The sequence below is a fragment of the Narcine bancroftii genome, chromosome 3 (assembly GCF_036971445.1).
Source record: "Narcine bancroftii isolate sNarBan1 chromosome 3, sNarBan1.hap1, whole genome shotgun sequence".
Taxonomy (NCBI): Eukaryota; Metazoa; Chordata; class Chondrichthyes; order Torpediniformes; family Narcinidae; genus Narcine; species Narcine bancroftii.
This window is the reverse complement of record NC_091471.1, coordinates 204,055,930-204,070,720: the sequence shown is the minus strand read 5'-3', so window position 1 is coordinate 204,070,720 and position 14,791 is coordinate 204,055,930. Positions and strand designations below refer to the sequence as shown.

Below are 14,791 nucleotides of genomic sequence, written 5' to 3'. Positions count from 1 at the left end.
TATTAAAATACATCACTTATTGAATATTTTGTATTTACCTTTGAGTGCGATTCCCGAATGTGTTTGCTCCCTTGATGGAGAGAAAGCATTCAATCGAGTTGAATCAAAATATTTATTCATGATTTTAGAAATATTCAAGTTTGGATCAGCTTTTATTTCATGGATTAAATTAATATATTCATGTCCTATGGCTTAAATTCTCACTAATTTCCAACAATCACAGCTTTTCAATCTCTAATGGGAATCCATCAAGGGTGTCCTCTAAGTCCATTATTGTTTGATTTGGTATCAGAGCCATTAGCATTGCATTTTGAGAGTGTGGGGACATTCCAGGGATTTATAAAAAGGGAATTGAGCAGATGATCTTCTGCTTTTCTTATCAAATCCCGACACTTCTTCACCGTCCATGCTGTCAATACTTCTCCAATTTATTAAATTTTCAGTATATAAATCTGCATAAAAGTGAACTTTTAATACACCTGCATCAGTATATACCAATTTCCCTTTTAAGATTGTGGATAACCAATTTAAATACCTTAGTATTACAGTTACAAAGAATCATAAGTACCTTTTTAAAGAAAATTTTCTTACATTATTAAAGCATGTGAAACAGTCTTTAACACAATGTTCATCCCTCTCTTTATCCCTGGTCGGTCATATTAATTCTATTAAAATGAATATCTAACCCAAATTTTTATATCTTTTCCAGTCTATACCAATTTTCATTCCCAAATTTTTTTTTTTGTTCATTTGATTTGATTATACAGTCTTATATATGAAAGGGTAAGTGCCCTCATCAAAGCAAGTTCATCTTCAAAAACCTAAAAGGAACAGAGGCATGGCTCTACCTAATTTCACATTTTACTACTGGCCGGCAACATATGTAACCTTGTGTTTCTGTTACAATTTTAGAATCGAGTGGACAGTCCAGCATGGGTAGCAATGGAGTTGAATTTTGCTGAAAACCTTTCCATGTTATCACTTCTTGGATCCTCACTTCCTTTCTCTTTAAATAAATCAATTGATAATCCTATTGTCAGGCACACTGTGAATGTGAGTGCAGTTTAGAAAACACTTTGGACTTTATGGTTTCTCTCTTTTAAGTCCTATTTTATCCAATCATCTTTTTAACCTTCCTTACTTGATCCTGTTTTTCATGAATGGTTTAGATTGGTATTGAACATTTCAAAGATGTTCTTATTGATAATAGTTTTGTGTCATTTGTACAGCTTTTGGAAAGTTCAATTTACCAAATACTCATTTTTTTGCAAATCAGACATTTTCTTAAATCTCAGATATCTGATTTCCCTCAGGCACCTGATGTGAACATTGTTGATGTGTTATTTAGGCTACAACATTTTCTCACAGGTTTAATATCTATTATTTATGATAAGCTGGTGGGTTTGAGACATGCCTCACTAGTTAAAATTAAATATGCCTGGAAACAGGATTTAAACTTCATATTAAAACAGACCAAATCTGGGATCTAATTCTTAAGCTGGTTAATATTGCATACTTGTGTGCCGGTCAATGTTTGTTACAATTTAAAGTTGTACATAGGGGTCATAGGTCTAAAGCTGCATTATCTCATATTTATTCTATGTAAATTCTTGTGATAAATGCAAGAGAGAGGAGGCTTTTTAATTCATATGTTTTGGATGGGTCCTCACCTTGAAACATACTGGAGGGAGGTTTTTCAAACTCTTATCATAAATTTAGAGCCTAATCCTTTGGTCGCCCTTTTTGGTACAAATGGAGAGGATGATATTCTTTTAACTCCAATTAAATGTCATATTCTGTCTTTTGCTTCTCTCTTGGCAAGACCCATGATTCTGATTGGATGGAAGGATGCTGCCCTGCCCACTTGTGCTCACTGGCTGAGGGACATTATGTTCTGCTTAAATTTAGAAAAGATACGTTACTCAATTACTAATTCAAGTATAAGGTTTCAAATGCTGTGGGGACCATTCTTGAATTACTTTCATAACCTCCAGGCATAATATTATTTTTGAATTGTAATAATTTCCATTTTATTTCATGAACGAAGTACATATTTTCTTTCGTCGTACAACTTGGGTTAGGAGATAGTGTTTGGAATCATGCTATATGTGGGAAAAAAATTATTTTTGATGTAATTTTGAATTATGGTTGCATTATATCTCTTGTATAATTTGGTGAGATCTAAATTGTCATTAATATTATGTATTCCATAAATGTTTTGTATGTGATATATATATATCTTTGTTTCTTTGGCTTGGCTTCGCGGACGAAGATTCATGGAGGGGGCAAAAAGTCCACGTCAGCTGCAGGCTCGTTTGTGGCTGACCAGTCCGATGCGGGACAGGCAGACACGATTGCAGCGGTTGCAAGGGAAAATTGGTTGGTTGGGGTTGGGTGTTGGGTTTTTCCTCCTTTGCCTTTTGTCAGTGAGGTGGGCTCTGCGGTCTTCTTCAAAGGAGGCTGCTGCCCGCAAACTGTGAGGCGCCAAGATGCACGGTTTGAGGCGTTATCAGCCCACTGGCGGTGGTCAATGTGGCAGGCACCAAGAGATTTCTTTAGGCAGTCCTTGTACCTTTTCTTTGGTGCACCTCTGTCACGGTGGCCAGTGGAGAGCTCGCCATATAATACGATCTTGGGAAGGCGATGGTCCTCCATTCTGGAGACGTGACCCATCCAGCGCAGCTGGATCTTCAGCAGCGTGGACTCGATGCTGTCGACCTCTGCCATCTCGAGTACCTCGACGTTAGGGGTGTGAGCGCTCCAATGGATGTTGAGGATGGAGCGGAGACAACGCTGGTGGAAGCGTTCTAGGAGCCGTAGGTGGTGCCGGTAGAGGACCCATGATTCGGAGCCGAACAGGAGTGTGGGTATGACAACGGCTCTGTATACGCTTATCTTTGTGAGGTTTTTCAGTTGGTTGTTTTTCCAGACTCTTTTGTGTAGTCTTCCAAAGGCGCTATTTGCCTTGGCGAGTCTGTTGTCTATCTCATTGTCGATCCTTGCATCTGATGAAATGGTGCAGCCGAGATAGGTAAACTGGTTGACCGTTTTGAGTTTTGTGTGCCCGATGGAGATGTGGGGGGGCTGGTAGTCATGGTGGGGAGCTGGCTGATGGAGGACCTCAGTTTTCTTCAGGCTGACTTCCAGGCCAAACATTTTGGCAGTTTCCGCAAAGCAGGACGTCAAGCGCTGAAGAGCTGGCTCTGAATGGGCAACTAAAGCGGCATCATCTGCAAAGAGTAGTTCACGGACAAGTTTCTCTTGTGTCTTGGTGTGAGCTTGCAGGCGCCTCAGATTGAAGAGACTGCCATCCGTGCGGTACCGGATGTAAACAGCGTCTTCATTGTTGGGGTCTTTCATGGCTTGGTTCAGCATCATGCTGAAGAAGATTGAAAAGAGGGTTGGTGCGAGAACACAGCCTTGCTTCACGCCATTGTTAATGGAGAAGGGTTCAGAGAGCTCATTGCTGTATCTGACCCGACCTTGTTGGTTTTCGTGCAGTTGGATAATCATGTTGAGGAACTTTGGGGGACATCCGATGCGCTCTAGTATTTGCCAAAGCCCTTTCCTGCTCACGGTGTCGAAGGCTTATATATATATATATATATACACACTTATTTGTGAAAATCAATAAAAATATTTCAAAAGAAAAAAAGATTTTCACTAAAAAAATTAAACTGGGAAGGAGCCCATTATTGTTGTCGGTTTTAGGGTTAGCTCCTATTATTGCTGTTAATAATGGAAACTATGCTCTTGCCACATGCTAAAGCAAATGGAAAGACAGTACTGTACACAGGTTAGGTTACCATTGACAGGAAAGAAGCATAGCTTTTGGCAACAATATTTCTGTAAATTTGCAGCAAACAAACCCATGAGAGGGTAGAGTTGGAAAGATGATACAGACATCATCTTTAAAAGAAAAACCAATGTTGTTATGAAGCAGAAAACAATGCAGTACATGTTGTCAGTCAGAGAACCAACAATACCACAGTTGTGTTTTGCAGGATATTCAGTTTTGTATAAATGACCATGAAGTTGATAAATTACTTTAGAAGAATAGTTCTGACAAATGTCCTTTTTTATTTAGGTGCTGTTGATGGAAAAACTAGACATGCATTGGCAGTTAAAGTTTTTTTATTAATAAATAAATAATTTTATTGAATCTTCTTGTCACAATGATTTAGTGTTGATCATTTAATGCTAACTTATGTTGTGCCTCTGTTCTGGTTATCAACAAAAACATGTTTAATGATATCAGATTTTGTGTATTATGATATAGTTGATATTGATTGTGTAGACCAGGGTTATACTGATGAGTACAGATGAGTATCTGATTCATAATAATGTTTTATTGTCAATTTCAAATGGGATGGGCTCTGCTTTTATCATTTCCATTAATTTCAGATGAATAATTTTAATAAAATTTAATGTTATTTGCAGTTCTAAAACTGAAAGTATGTTCAGCAAGAAGGGAAATATTCAGCATCTAGTTTCTGATATCTGGATCAGTTAATCTACCATATTTAATGAAATCCACTCAATTTAAATGAAATGTACTCGATATTTCAATATGTTTGCAATTTTCAGATTCTTCCATGATCTTGCATTTTCCTACCTCCTTAACTTTCTCCAATCCCACTCAAAATATTAGCTCAATTACATGTCTGTCCTTTCACCTTTGCTGAATTTAATCAGTTGCCAACACCTTGAACACTATTCCTCACTCCCTTCCTTTCTTCCTTCAAAGAGTCCCTCAAAACCACCTCTTTGGCCAACTGTCAGGTTATCTGTCATAACTTCTCCTTATCCGATATAATGACAAACTCCTGTGAAATACCCAAGGGTGTGTTGCTATGTAAAATGTTCTATATAATTAAAAATTGTTTTCTTGGGATTCTACCATGGGTAGGCAATTCACTCCATAAGAATATCTCAAAGATGGTGAAATTACCTGAACACATTAGAATCCTCAGAAAAGGGAAGAAATATTGGAAAATATACAAGTATTCATGGATTTTATTGAAATGTCAAGATTGTTTTCAAATTTTGTAAGGATTCCAAAGATTGTTAATTCTATTTTTTTTTAGTTCATCTGAGATGCTTAAGTCATTCGAACATGTTGCAATTCCAGTTATATTTCTGCCTGTAGTTGCTCGAAAAGCACTATTAGAAGTTAGCCATTATTGATTGTTGGATTACTGGTGTCACTGGATCTAAGCTACAAGCAGTGCCTTTGATGCATAACATTATTCTGATGAGTTAATTCTTGAAGTGTTATCAGTTATGTTTTTTTACATAGAATTTACATTTTTTTTTCCATTCAAAAATGTCTTCCTAACTTCTAGAGGGGCCGTTCACACATGAACGACCAAAACTTGAAATCTCTGTTTCCTTACGCAAGTTTAGACAGCATACCGGAAGTGCAGTCATTAAAGAGACAGAACTTGCAAATACATGCTATTCATTAGCCTGTTGTTTCCGGAATGCCTAACTTTAGACAGCAGGCATTCTGGAAAATTTACTGGGCATCTATGAGGTTAAATTTTGGAATGGGAATGATCCCTCATTTCTGTTTAGATCTTTATACACAGACTGTGTTCCGGAAATTTGAGAATAGTTTCCCGGAATTCAGCGTCCATGTAATTCTTTGTACCACAAAATGTGGTATTATAATATTATAATGACTATGTGGAATATTTAGCAAATCATGACTTTAGAATTTATCCACTTCTAATTTAGTATTTTTATGAAAAATCTGAAGTCAAAGAGTAATTGGTGCATACAATAAATACTTAGAAAAAATTGACCATTAAAGTCTTCATAACTTTAATTTAGGTGAAACTCATTCGTTAGTCATGTGTAATGAGTATAATTTATATGAATACAAGAAACATTACATTCTTACAACTTAATAGCTTGTGAAATTTGTTTCAGTGAAGATGGATTTAGATGTCTCCTTATTTGTATTGTTATGGGCCCAGAGGACCCCAAAACCCAGCAGCAATTGAAATTCACCAAGACAAATGGTTACTTAAACAAAAGTTGCTTTTAATTATCTTTAAACACGAAACAGGATCAAACTTTAACTTATTACTATTAACTTAACCTAACTTAACCCCCTTCTAATACTAAGCACATGTGTATGTAATGTGTGTATAAGTTTAGAAAAGTTATTTAATTCACAGTCTAATCTCACTTCTCACTCCTCCAAGTTCACTAGTTGCAGGCAATTCTTATACTGTGCACAGAATTTTACATTTATGAATCTTCATCAGGCTTTGGTGCTTGAAAGGTAAATGGTTACTGCTCAGGAAGATTCTTGTCAGTTTTCAGAGAGAGATTTGTTGCTCAAAGGAACAAACTGATTTCTTCCAATCAGCCACTTCATTGTCTTGCCAAAGAAACTTGCCAAATGATAACCTCTTTCTTTCAGGTCACCACAGAGTTCCTTTATGTTTCCCTTGTTTCAGGTGAAATATTATGCAGCCAACCATCTCCTCTTGTATGGACCACAAGGGCTTTGACCAGGCTGAACTAAGAACTCACAACCCATCTTCAAAATTGAGTATTTCCACAAGCTTGCCAGTCCCAGCTGCTGCTGAACTGTAGAACAGAATTCTCTCTCTCTCTCTCTCTCTCTCTCTCTCTCTCTCACTCAGAGAAAACCACATGACCCTCTTAGAACAGCCAACTGCACTCAGACTGCAGCTCTAGACCTAATCTTCCGAGTTTGTTCATCTGTTGCTTTTCAAAACAATAATTCATTTCTCCACAGCATGTTCTATTAACACGTACTTGTGAAGTCTCTATAGGCATTCTTCAAAGTTTTTGCAAAGGCACTCAGAGCCTGGACTGTCTGGCTTGAGCAGAGCTCTGGCATTTTAAATGAGATCTGTTTTGAAGTGTTTCTATGTGACCTACACTTTAACAAAAAACCTGCCACAATTTATCTCCTATAAAACATATCTATATACAATATAAAATATAACATAATCTGTCACAGTAGGCAGACATGGTTGCTACTAAAGAGCAGATGCATCAATAGCAATTTTTACACAGAAATAAAGGAAATATTCCGTTTAAAAAGTTGAATACTTACTTCCGGAGTGGTCTTTTACACAAGAAGCACTTTTACACTGCTTTCCTGTGGTGTGGAGTTTATTGGAGCGCGAACATCGACACGGATGTGCAATATATGTCTGATGCACATTGTAACCACATGAATATTGTCATTGATGTCACTATCCCGTGACCAAAAGTTGCAGGTCAATTTCTTCCTCTGCACGGATGCAGAGGCGATCCTGAACCTGCTGGAGGCAGTCCAGCACTTTGACATAGCCATCATGGTTGCCTGCTGCATGTAAGTTGAATGTGTCCTCGGTATGCCACAGATTTAGAAGTCTCATGTTGCCATCGCAAGCTGAATGCGTCAGAGTGCATCACAAGGAATGTGACGTTCATTAGCCTAGTTTCTTATGGAGTGCCTGCGGTCAATTTAGACTGGAGCTGCTCCGTAAAAATGTGTAGGGGTCTTGGTGGAAAAATTACGGGATGGATTTTAACAGATAAATTCCATCATGACGTTTTTACACTACCAATGGAGCAGAAATTTGCGAAGATTTTCTGCTTCTCAGTGGCTGTGTAAAAGTTTCTATGTGATGCTGTGTGATGCTGCATGAAGAAAACATGCTATTTGCCACTTGTATCTTTGTGATATTTTATGTATTTAGCACATTTTTGCTGTCTTATGTTATACCATAAGTGTGAAGTAAATGAAAAGTAGTAGATCTTGAAGACTTTGTAAATTATATCAACACTTTGCACCAAAGCAGTTTTGCTGCTTCAGATCGATTTATTAAATTCGCATCAAGAAAGTGTGTGTCCTTCAATAGTTATTTTAAGTGTATTAATTCAGACATATTTTACAAATAAACCATTTTTACTTGAAATTTTTATATTGCTTTGCAGTATTTGCTATGATAATAAGAATGATTTGGATACATTCCTTTATAAAGCCGATGAGCTTGCTTTTGTGTCCTGTTTTATTTTTAGGCTTTTAGCAAGTAAAGGTTTCTGTTGAGATGCAGTTCGCAAGTACATTGATGAATGGGAGTACAGCTTAACCCACTTATTAGCCACTTTCTCCCTGTGGGAAATGTGAGATTGGATTTCACCATGCAGTGCCTGAGGCAGGATACAGTAGAAACCAAATAAATGCTGCCTTAGGCCCTGAAGGGAGAAGTTGAGTGGAATTTGGAATACTCTTTACTTTATAAATCTCATTTGTAATATTTAATTCCAATGTTTTAGTTAAAATATTATTTGCATATATCTATATCTGTGTGTGTTATATTAAACATAATGCCTAAAACATTCAGCGAGAAACCATATTTCTGTTTGTCTCCAAAATACCTCTTTTATAACATGTCATTACATTTTAAAAACAGTGACCTTGAATTTTACAGGGGAAAAATGTTATAAGTAAAGTAGGCTGATGCTGGGGTACCTGGTAAAAATCAACAAGCCCAGCCAAGTCAAGGCTGCGGATATGCTGTCAATCTGAATAAAAAGGCCCCCTTTGAATTCTTATTTCAAAGTCCTGACCAATAATTGGTTTGGAGCCAGAGTGGCATTTTGGTGGCAGGAAACAATTGGGGACCATTTGGAACATTCTCCGAGCTAAAGGAAGATGGAACATTGGGATTGGTAGGAAGTTTCTGCTGCCGAATTGATATCTATCAGAATAAATTGTAATTAAAGCATTAATCAGAAATAATATTATGAAAAAATTGGCACACCGCTGAAGGAAGCCATTCAGCCCTTCAAACTAATATTGGCCCATAATAGAGCAATCCAGCCAACCCCATTCTCCATAGCCTTGTAAATTATTCTCTTTCAAATGATTATCCATTTTCCTTTGAAGACATTGATAGGGTTCTGTTCTCATTACACATACATGAAGTGAATTCCAGATTGTACCTACTCTCTGAACATTTTTCTGTATGTTTCAGTTATCACAAGTCCTAACTCCATACATTGCGTACTACAGACCACCAACTTATTCACTGTATTTTCTACATTTTAATAATAACCCCTCTTTTGTAGTTCTTGAAATCTTTCTTAGTCTTCTTCCATCAAATACAGTACAATTTCCTCTATTATTATTTAATGTTCCCAACTCATTCCTCTCCCAATGCAATTTAAACTCTCGCCACCTATCCTCATGAAGCTTTCCAATACATCGATCGCAATGTTGTCAAGATACAACCCATCCATCTTGAACAGATTACTTGTGCCTTAGTCCTGATACCCCCAAAATCTGAAGCCTAACCTTGCAATGTTTTATCATGCATTCATCCTCACAATTTTTCTACTTTTATTCTCACTGACACATGACAGGATTAAATTCAAAACCTTCAGTTTTCAAATTTGAAACTCCCTCACCTACCCCAAAACACCAGTTTTGACTTTTTTCTTTGTTATGTCATTGGTTCCAAAGTAAATCATTATTTCTGGGTCCTCTCCTACTCTTAGAGTGGTCTGCACCCTTCCCACATTGTCTCTGGCCATGTTATCAGACATCCCACATATGATGTGAAGATACAGAAAAACCTGTTGCTCCTCAATTATAGAATTACTCAATACCATAACATTTCTAACTTTCTCTGTTGTTCCTATGCAGAACTTTGCTCTATTATTCTATATTTCACCCCTTTAAAGTATGATTAAATCAATAGTCTGTAATACTGAAATAGCAGTTTGCAGATTCACAAACAGTCTGAAAATTTTGCAGTTGCAAATTTTGCAGTTGTACCATCTTCCAGATGGCCACCACTTACTATCCCGGATGCTGAAGCTGCAGGGTGGATATCACCTGAAATATAATATGTCTGGAAAATTGCAGATTTCCTTGTGGTCTGAATTTTTTTTTCAGCTCCACCTCAAACTTGGAAATCCTGACTTTGAATTCAAGTGGGCTGAGGCACTTCCTACTTACCTAATTTCTCAGTGCACATGAATTTTTCTGTAATTCCAGATCTTGCAGGAATTCCAAGCAATTGGTCTCAACTGCTTTTTCATGATGGCAAAAGAAAAATGTTCAATGTTCAATAGTTCAAAGTTCAGATTCATTAACTGAGTACATGACATCACATACAACCCTGAGATTATTTTTCCTGCGGGCTAGCCAGAATTTCTACTTATCGGTAGTGCAAAATAAAACTGTACTCAAGAAAAAACACATACACAAAAGAGAAATGCAAACAAGAAGGAAATACAGGAAAATCCCCGGTATCCAGCATCTACAGAGACTTGTAAAGCCAGATAAATGAATTTCCCAGCTGCTTGAGACTGTGTGTTGTGTGAATGGAGAACTAATGTCAAGGTGCATCAATTTTAAACTTCTGTATTATTTTTTGCCGGTTGCTTGAGGCTGCCGGTTGTTTAAATTCCAGTTAATAGGGATTTTACTGTACAAATAAACTGTGCAATACAAAAAATAAATGTTCAATAATAATAATGTGCAAAGTAAGTGTCCTTAAATGAGCCTCTGATTGAGTTTGTTGTTGAAGAGTCTGATGGTGGAGGGGTCTTGAACCTGATAGGGCAAGTCTTGTGGCACCTATACCTCTTTCCTGGTGGCAGCAGCAAGAACAGAGCACGTCCTTAAAAATTATTACACTGATGGAATTACCCTACTTCTTTATCTCCGCTTGTAGTGCTAGAGAACGTGTGGAAGAAATTCACCAGGATGTTGCCTGGAGTGGAAAGCTCCAATTACAAGGAGCAATTAGATTGGCTGTGAATGTTCCCACTGGACCACAGGAGGGAGAGGATGACCTTATAGACATTTATAAAATTATAAGGACATAGATAAAGTAGATTGTCAGTCTTTTTCCAAGAATAAGGGAATCTATGATAAGAGGATGTAAGTGCAAGGTTAAAGAAGATCTGAGGGGCAAGTTTTTCATATTAAGATCAGAGGTCAAATAGAACTGTGTCAGAGGAGGTGGGTACAGTCATAGTGTTTAAAAAGCATTTGGACAGAAAGGAATAGAGGGATATTGGCCAAGTACCTGAAAATGTGATTAATGTTAGAGGCATCTCGGTCAAGATGGACAAGATGTGCAAATAGGCCTGTTTCTCTGCGGTCTTACTCCATGACCCGCCTCTTTCTCACTGTGGACAAATAACCAAGATCATCAGTGTTCAATTCCACATGCAGTTTGAAATCTGCTGTCTCTGCACTTCTAAATAGATTAACCCTGGTGTTGAAAATACCAAAGCACGTTTTCTTTTTCATCTTCACCAGCTTCCACACTTACCTGACTGACTTACCCACTCAGATAATGTTACATTGGATTGAGTTGTGCCCACTCTGTAATGGATCAGAGATTTATTATTTAAACTTGAACAGTTTAATCAAGGAATGTCATTTGAATTTGTTAAAGGAAAATCACAATTCATTCATTTGAAGTAACATGTCTGATGATTTCCCTTGTGTCCAGTGTTCAGCAGTCATTCCCACAATTACCTGTTAAAAGTGTGACTTATGACCAATATTTTTCATTCACAAAAAAAAAGCAAATGCTACTGCAGATCAGGAAGGAGACAATGGGTAAAAATATTTCCATTGTGGTATTGATGTGTTAGTCTCTGTTTCTGCCACTCTCAGTTTTTATTCTCCAGCACAGTTTGAAACATCATTACTTATTGTAGCCTTTTACATAATTTTCAGTGGAGATATACACTGGAGTTTCTGCCAATCTGATGAGCAGAAGCTGCAGCTTCACAGTGGCATGAGTCCACTCACAGCACAGTAGACAATCAGTGTAGGCAATTACAGATTGAAAGGAGAGAGGAACAGTTTTCAGAAAACTCAGTTCTATCTGCACAACTTTGAACTCAAGTTTATATAGCTCTCCAGTAATGATTAGAAGACAAAATCAGAAATATGAGAGTAGTTATGTGGCAAGTATGGTTGTTGCAAACTCCATCCATCTTGCCTGCATTAAATCCAGGTGGTTTGTATTTAGATTTTACCTCCACTCAGACCTAGAATCACCAGTTTTTTGGGGGAAAAGATGTATGTACCATGTTCATCTTTGACAATGTAACATTGGTTAATGTTATGAAGCTATTCTAACCTTTATTGATTCTCCCAATAGATGGTGTGGCAGGAAGACCATTTGGCAGACAACCAACTATGGAAGCTAAGACAGCTTTTGATAAAACTGTGGATTAAGTAAAGCAAATGCTGGAAAAATATACTTCCTAACAATGGAACTTATTCTGATCTGAATTCATGATATCAGTTTAATGTAAAAGGCAGGTAATCATGATTTTTTTTCATTGTGATCTGCTTGATTTGTTGATTGTGGCCAAGTTTTACTTTATATTCTAAATTTTTCACCTTACACAGCTCAGAAAGTGATTGTTAAATGTGCTTGTTTTAACATGGTCGTCCACTAATTTTTGCTTATTTTTGTTACTGTAACTTGTAGAGAATATTGATGGAAATATTTCATAATCAATATCAATTATTTCCTTATGTAGCTACTAAATTTATCATTGCTCAGTATTGTCAACCATACCATGTAAGTGGATTTCTCTGAAATAATTTCACCTTGGGTTTACATCAAATAGTGAGCACCTATTTTTAACAGATGGATTCTTGATGATATAACCAAAGTTAATGAACAGTTTAGCAATCTGTACTTCCTTGACTATTTATCAAAAAATAAATTATATTTGTTCTTACCCTGTCAGAGCATGTTATATATGGCTCGCTTTCTATATGTAATTATCCATAAGCATTAAAGTGCTCATTTTCAAATCAGTTTATAATTTGAAATGCTTCATTGTTTATTAATCAGCTGATGCCTTAAACAATAAAGTACACTTTGAAAAAGAGTTTAAGGCTTTTAATAGAATGAATTTTAAAAATTTTGAACAATATCCACTTTTTAGCCTTTTATGTATTTAGACGTGTTTGTCTTCGATGCGGATATGTGAATAATTTGTACTTATTTTTTAAAAAGGGCAATTGTTATATAGAGGTCTCATCTACCCGCTCAAAACACACGACCTCAGCTGATCCGCAAAATTGCCACAGTAGATTAACTTGTTCAGCATTAATGAAGTGTAATTATTAACTTTTTATTTATTAATTAATTTTTTGGGATCCAGACATTAAGGATTAGGCCAACAGAAATTGCCCATCCTTCATTGCCCTTGAGAAGGTAGTAATGCCTTCATCAACCACTACAGTCCTTCAACTGAAGCTACTCCCATAGTGTTGTTGGGGATGGTGTTCCAGAATTTAGACCTAGGGACAGTGAAGGAATGCCAAATATATGTCCAAGTCAAAATGGGAAGCTCCTTGGAGAAGATCTTGCAAGTGATGGTGTTCCATACCGTGGTCCTTTTCCATGGTAGAGTCTCTGCATCTCAATAAAAGATTTGTCCCAGTATTGTTATTACTTATGTAGGTGCTTTTGTATGTTGTGTTTTCCTTCATTTGTTCTTGCCCTATCACCAGGCATTGGGCTTGGCCATATCCTGTTTCTCTACAATTGCCCTTCTTAAGTGCATTGCGTAGGTTTGGAGTCAATTATAAGCCAGATAAATTAGTAAGTAACGGATTCCAGTGGTGGATCAATTGTATCTTTATAACAATTAAACAATGAACAATATAATTTTCTAATGCTAGCTCACAACAACCAGATTTTTAAATTTAATTTCACATCGTGGAATGAAGTCACCCTCCACGTTGTTGGCCCAAAACAGTAATTACAAGTCCATGTTTCTAATTGTCCTGATCATCCATGCAGCAAGTGTCTGTACCATGTTCAGCCAAAGCATTTTATCATGGGATGGAGAAAATTATTAAACAAGTGAATCTGGGAACACAATATTTCAATATTATACATATGTATTTCAAATGAGTCTGGCTGGATTCTTTAGTGCATCTTTTTGACAGAACATCAAGGGAATCCAGAAAAAATTGACATAATCCTAAAATTAGCACCAGCCCATTTTGGAAATTGAGATAAAGATTTCATGCAAAGGAAATTGGAAATTTGTTTTTAAATATTGAGTTAACGGAAGTATTCAAGATTCATTTACTGTTGGCAAAAGAAAGTTCAAAAGAATGGAGACCAAATAAGGATGAGGCAGGTTCAGCTGCTAAATTTCCACAGTGCTATGTTGATTAGGATGGGATAGGATTTTATATTACATTCTCACATCCTACTATATTTTTGATTGTCCACTGCTTCATATTGCTATACTGTGCTTTTGAAATATAGAGTTGGAACAAAATTATCTTGTTTCGTTTTATATTTGCCCTTTTCAGGTACATACCTGTGAGTTAAGATTCACTTGCCTGGAAGTTCATTCTCATAGGTAGCAAGAAGCAGGCATTACAGTACCATCAGTACATTGCCCAGCCTTTGAAATTAATTTCATTGACTTACAGTAGAGGATGAATTTCTAAGTCATACCTTTTCCTGTCAGGAAATATGCTGCCATTGCACAAGGTATACCTGCCTTCATCATTATGCGGGTCAATCTAGTAATAAATTGGAGATGTGTTATTGCCAACTTCAGATTGCTGGAAGATACCAATGGACAGGGAAGTATGACTGAGAAGTGACAAAGAGACCACACTCCAGAGAAATAAGAGATGTAGTATTAGGAAGATGAAATAAGACAAGGGAATGCACAATAACCAAGAGGATATCAAGAGGTATGGAGAAACGGAGGGACTTCCGAGAATATATCCAGATTA

General features: G+C 36.8%; 1 protein-coding gene across 4 annotated transcripts in view; it reads left to right on the top strand.

Annotated features, from left to right (window-relative positions):
- The window catches only part of ttc29 (tetratricopeptide repeat domain 29), a 445,918-nt gene that overhangs the window by 394,569 nt on the left and 36,558 nt on the right, over positions 1 to 14,791 (top strand). For 2 of the 4 annotated variants that reach the window (XR_011354088.1, XR_011354087.1), the window contains exon 12: positions 12,168 to 12,331. Coding sequence is in view for 1 of the 4 variants with exons in the window: in XM_069926383.1 (XP_069782484.1) it covers positions 12,168 to 12,244 (77 nt within the window). In the remaining 3 variants the exon portion in view is untranslated. Of the gene's footprint in view, positions 1 to 12,167; positions 12,822 to 14,791 lie in introns of those variants that run through there. The other 2 variants (XR_011354086.1, XM_069926383.1) reach the window with 2 other exon arrangements.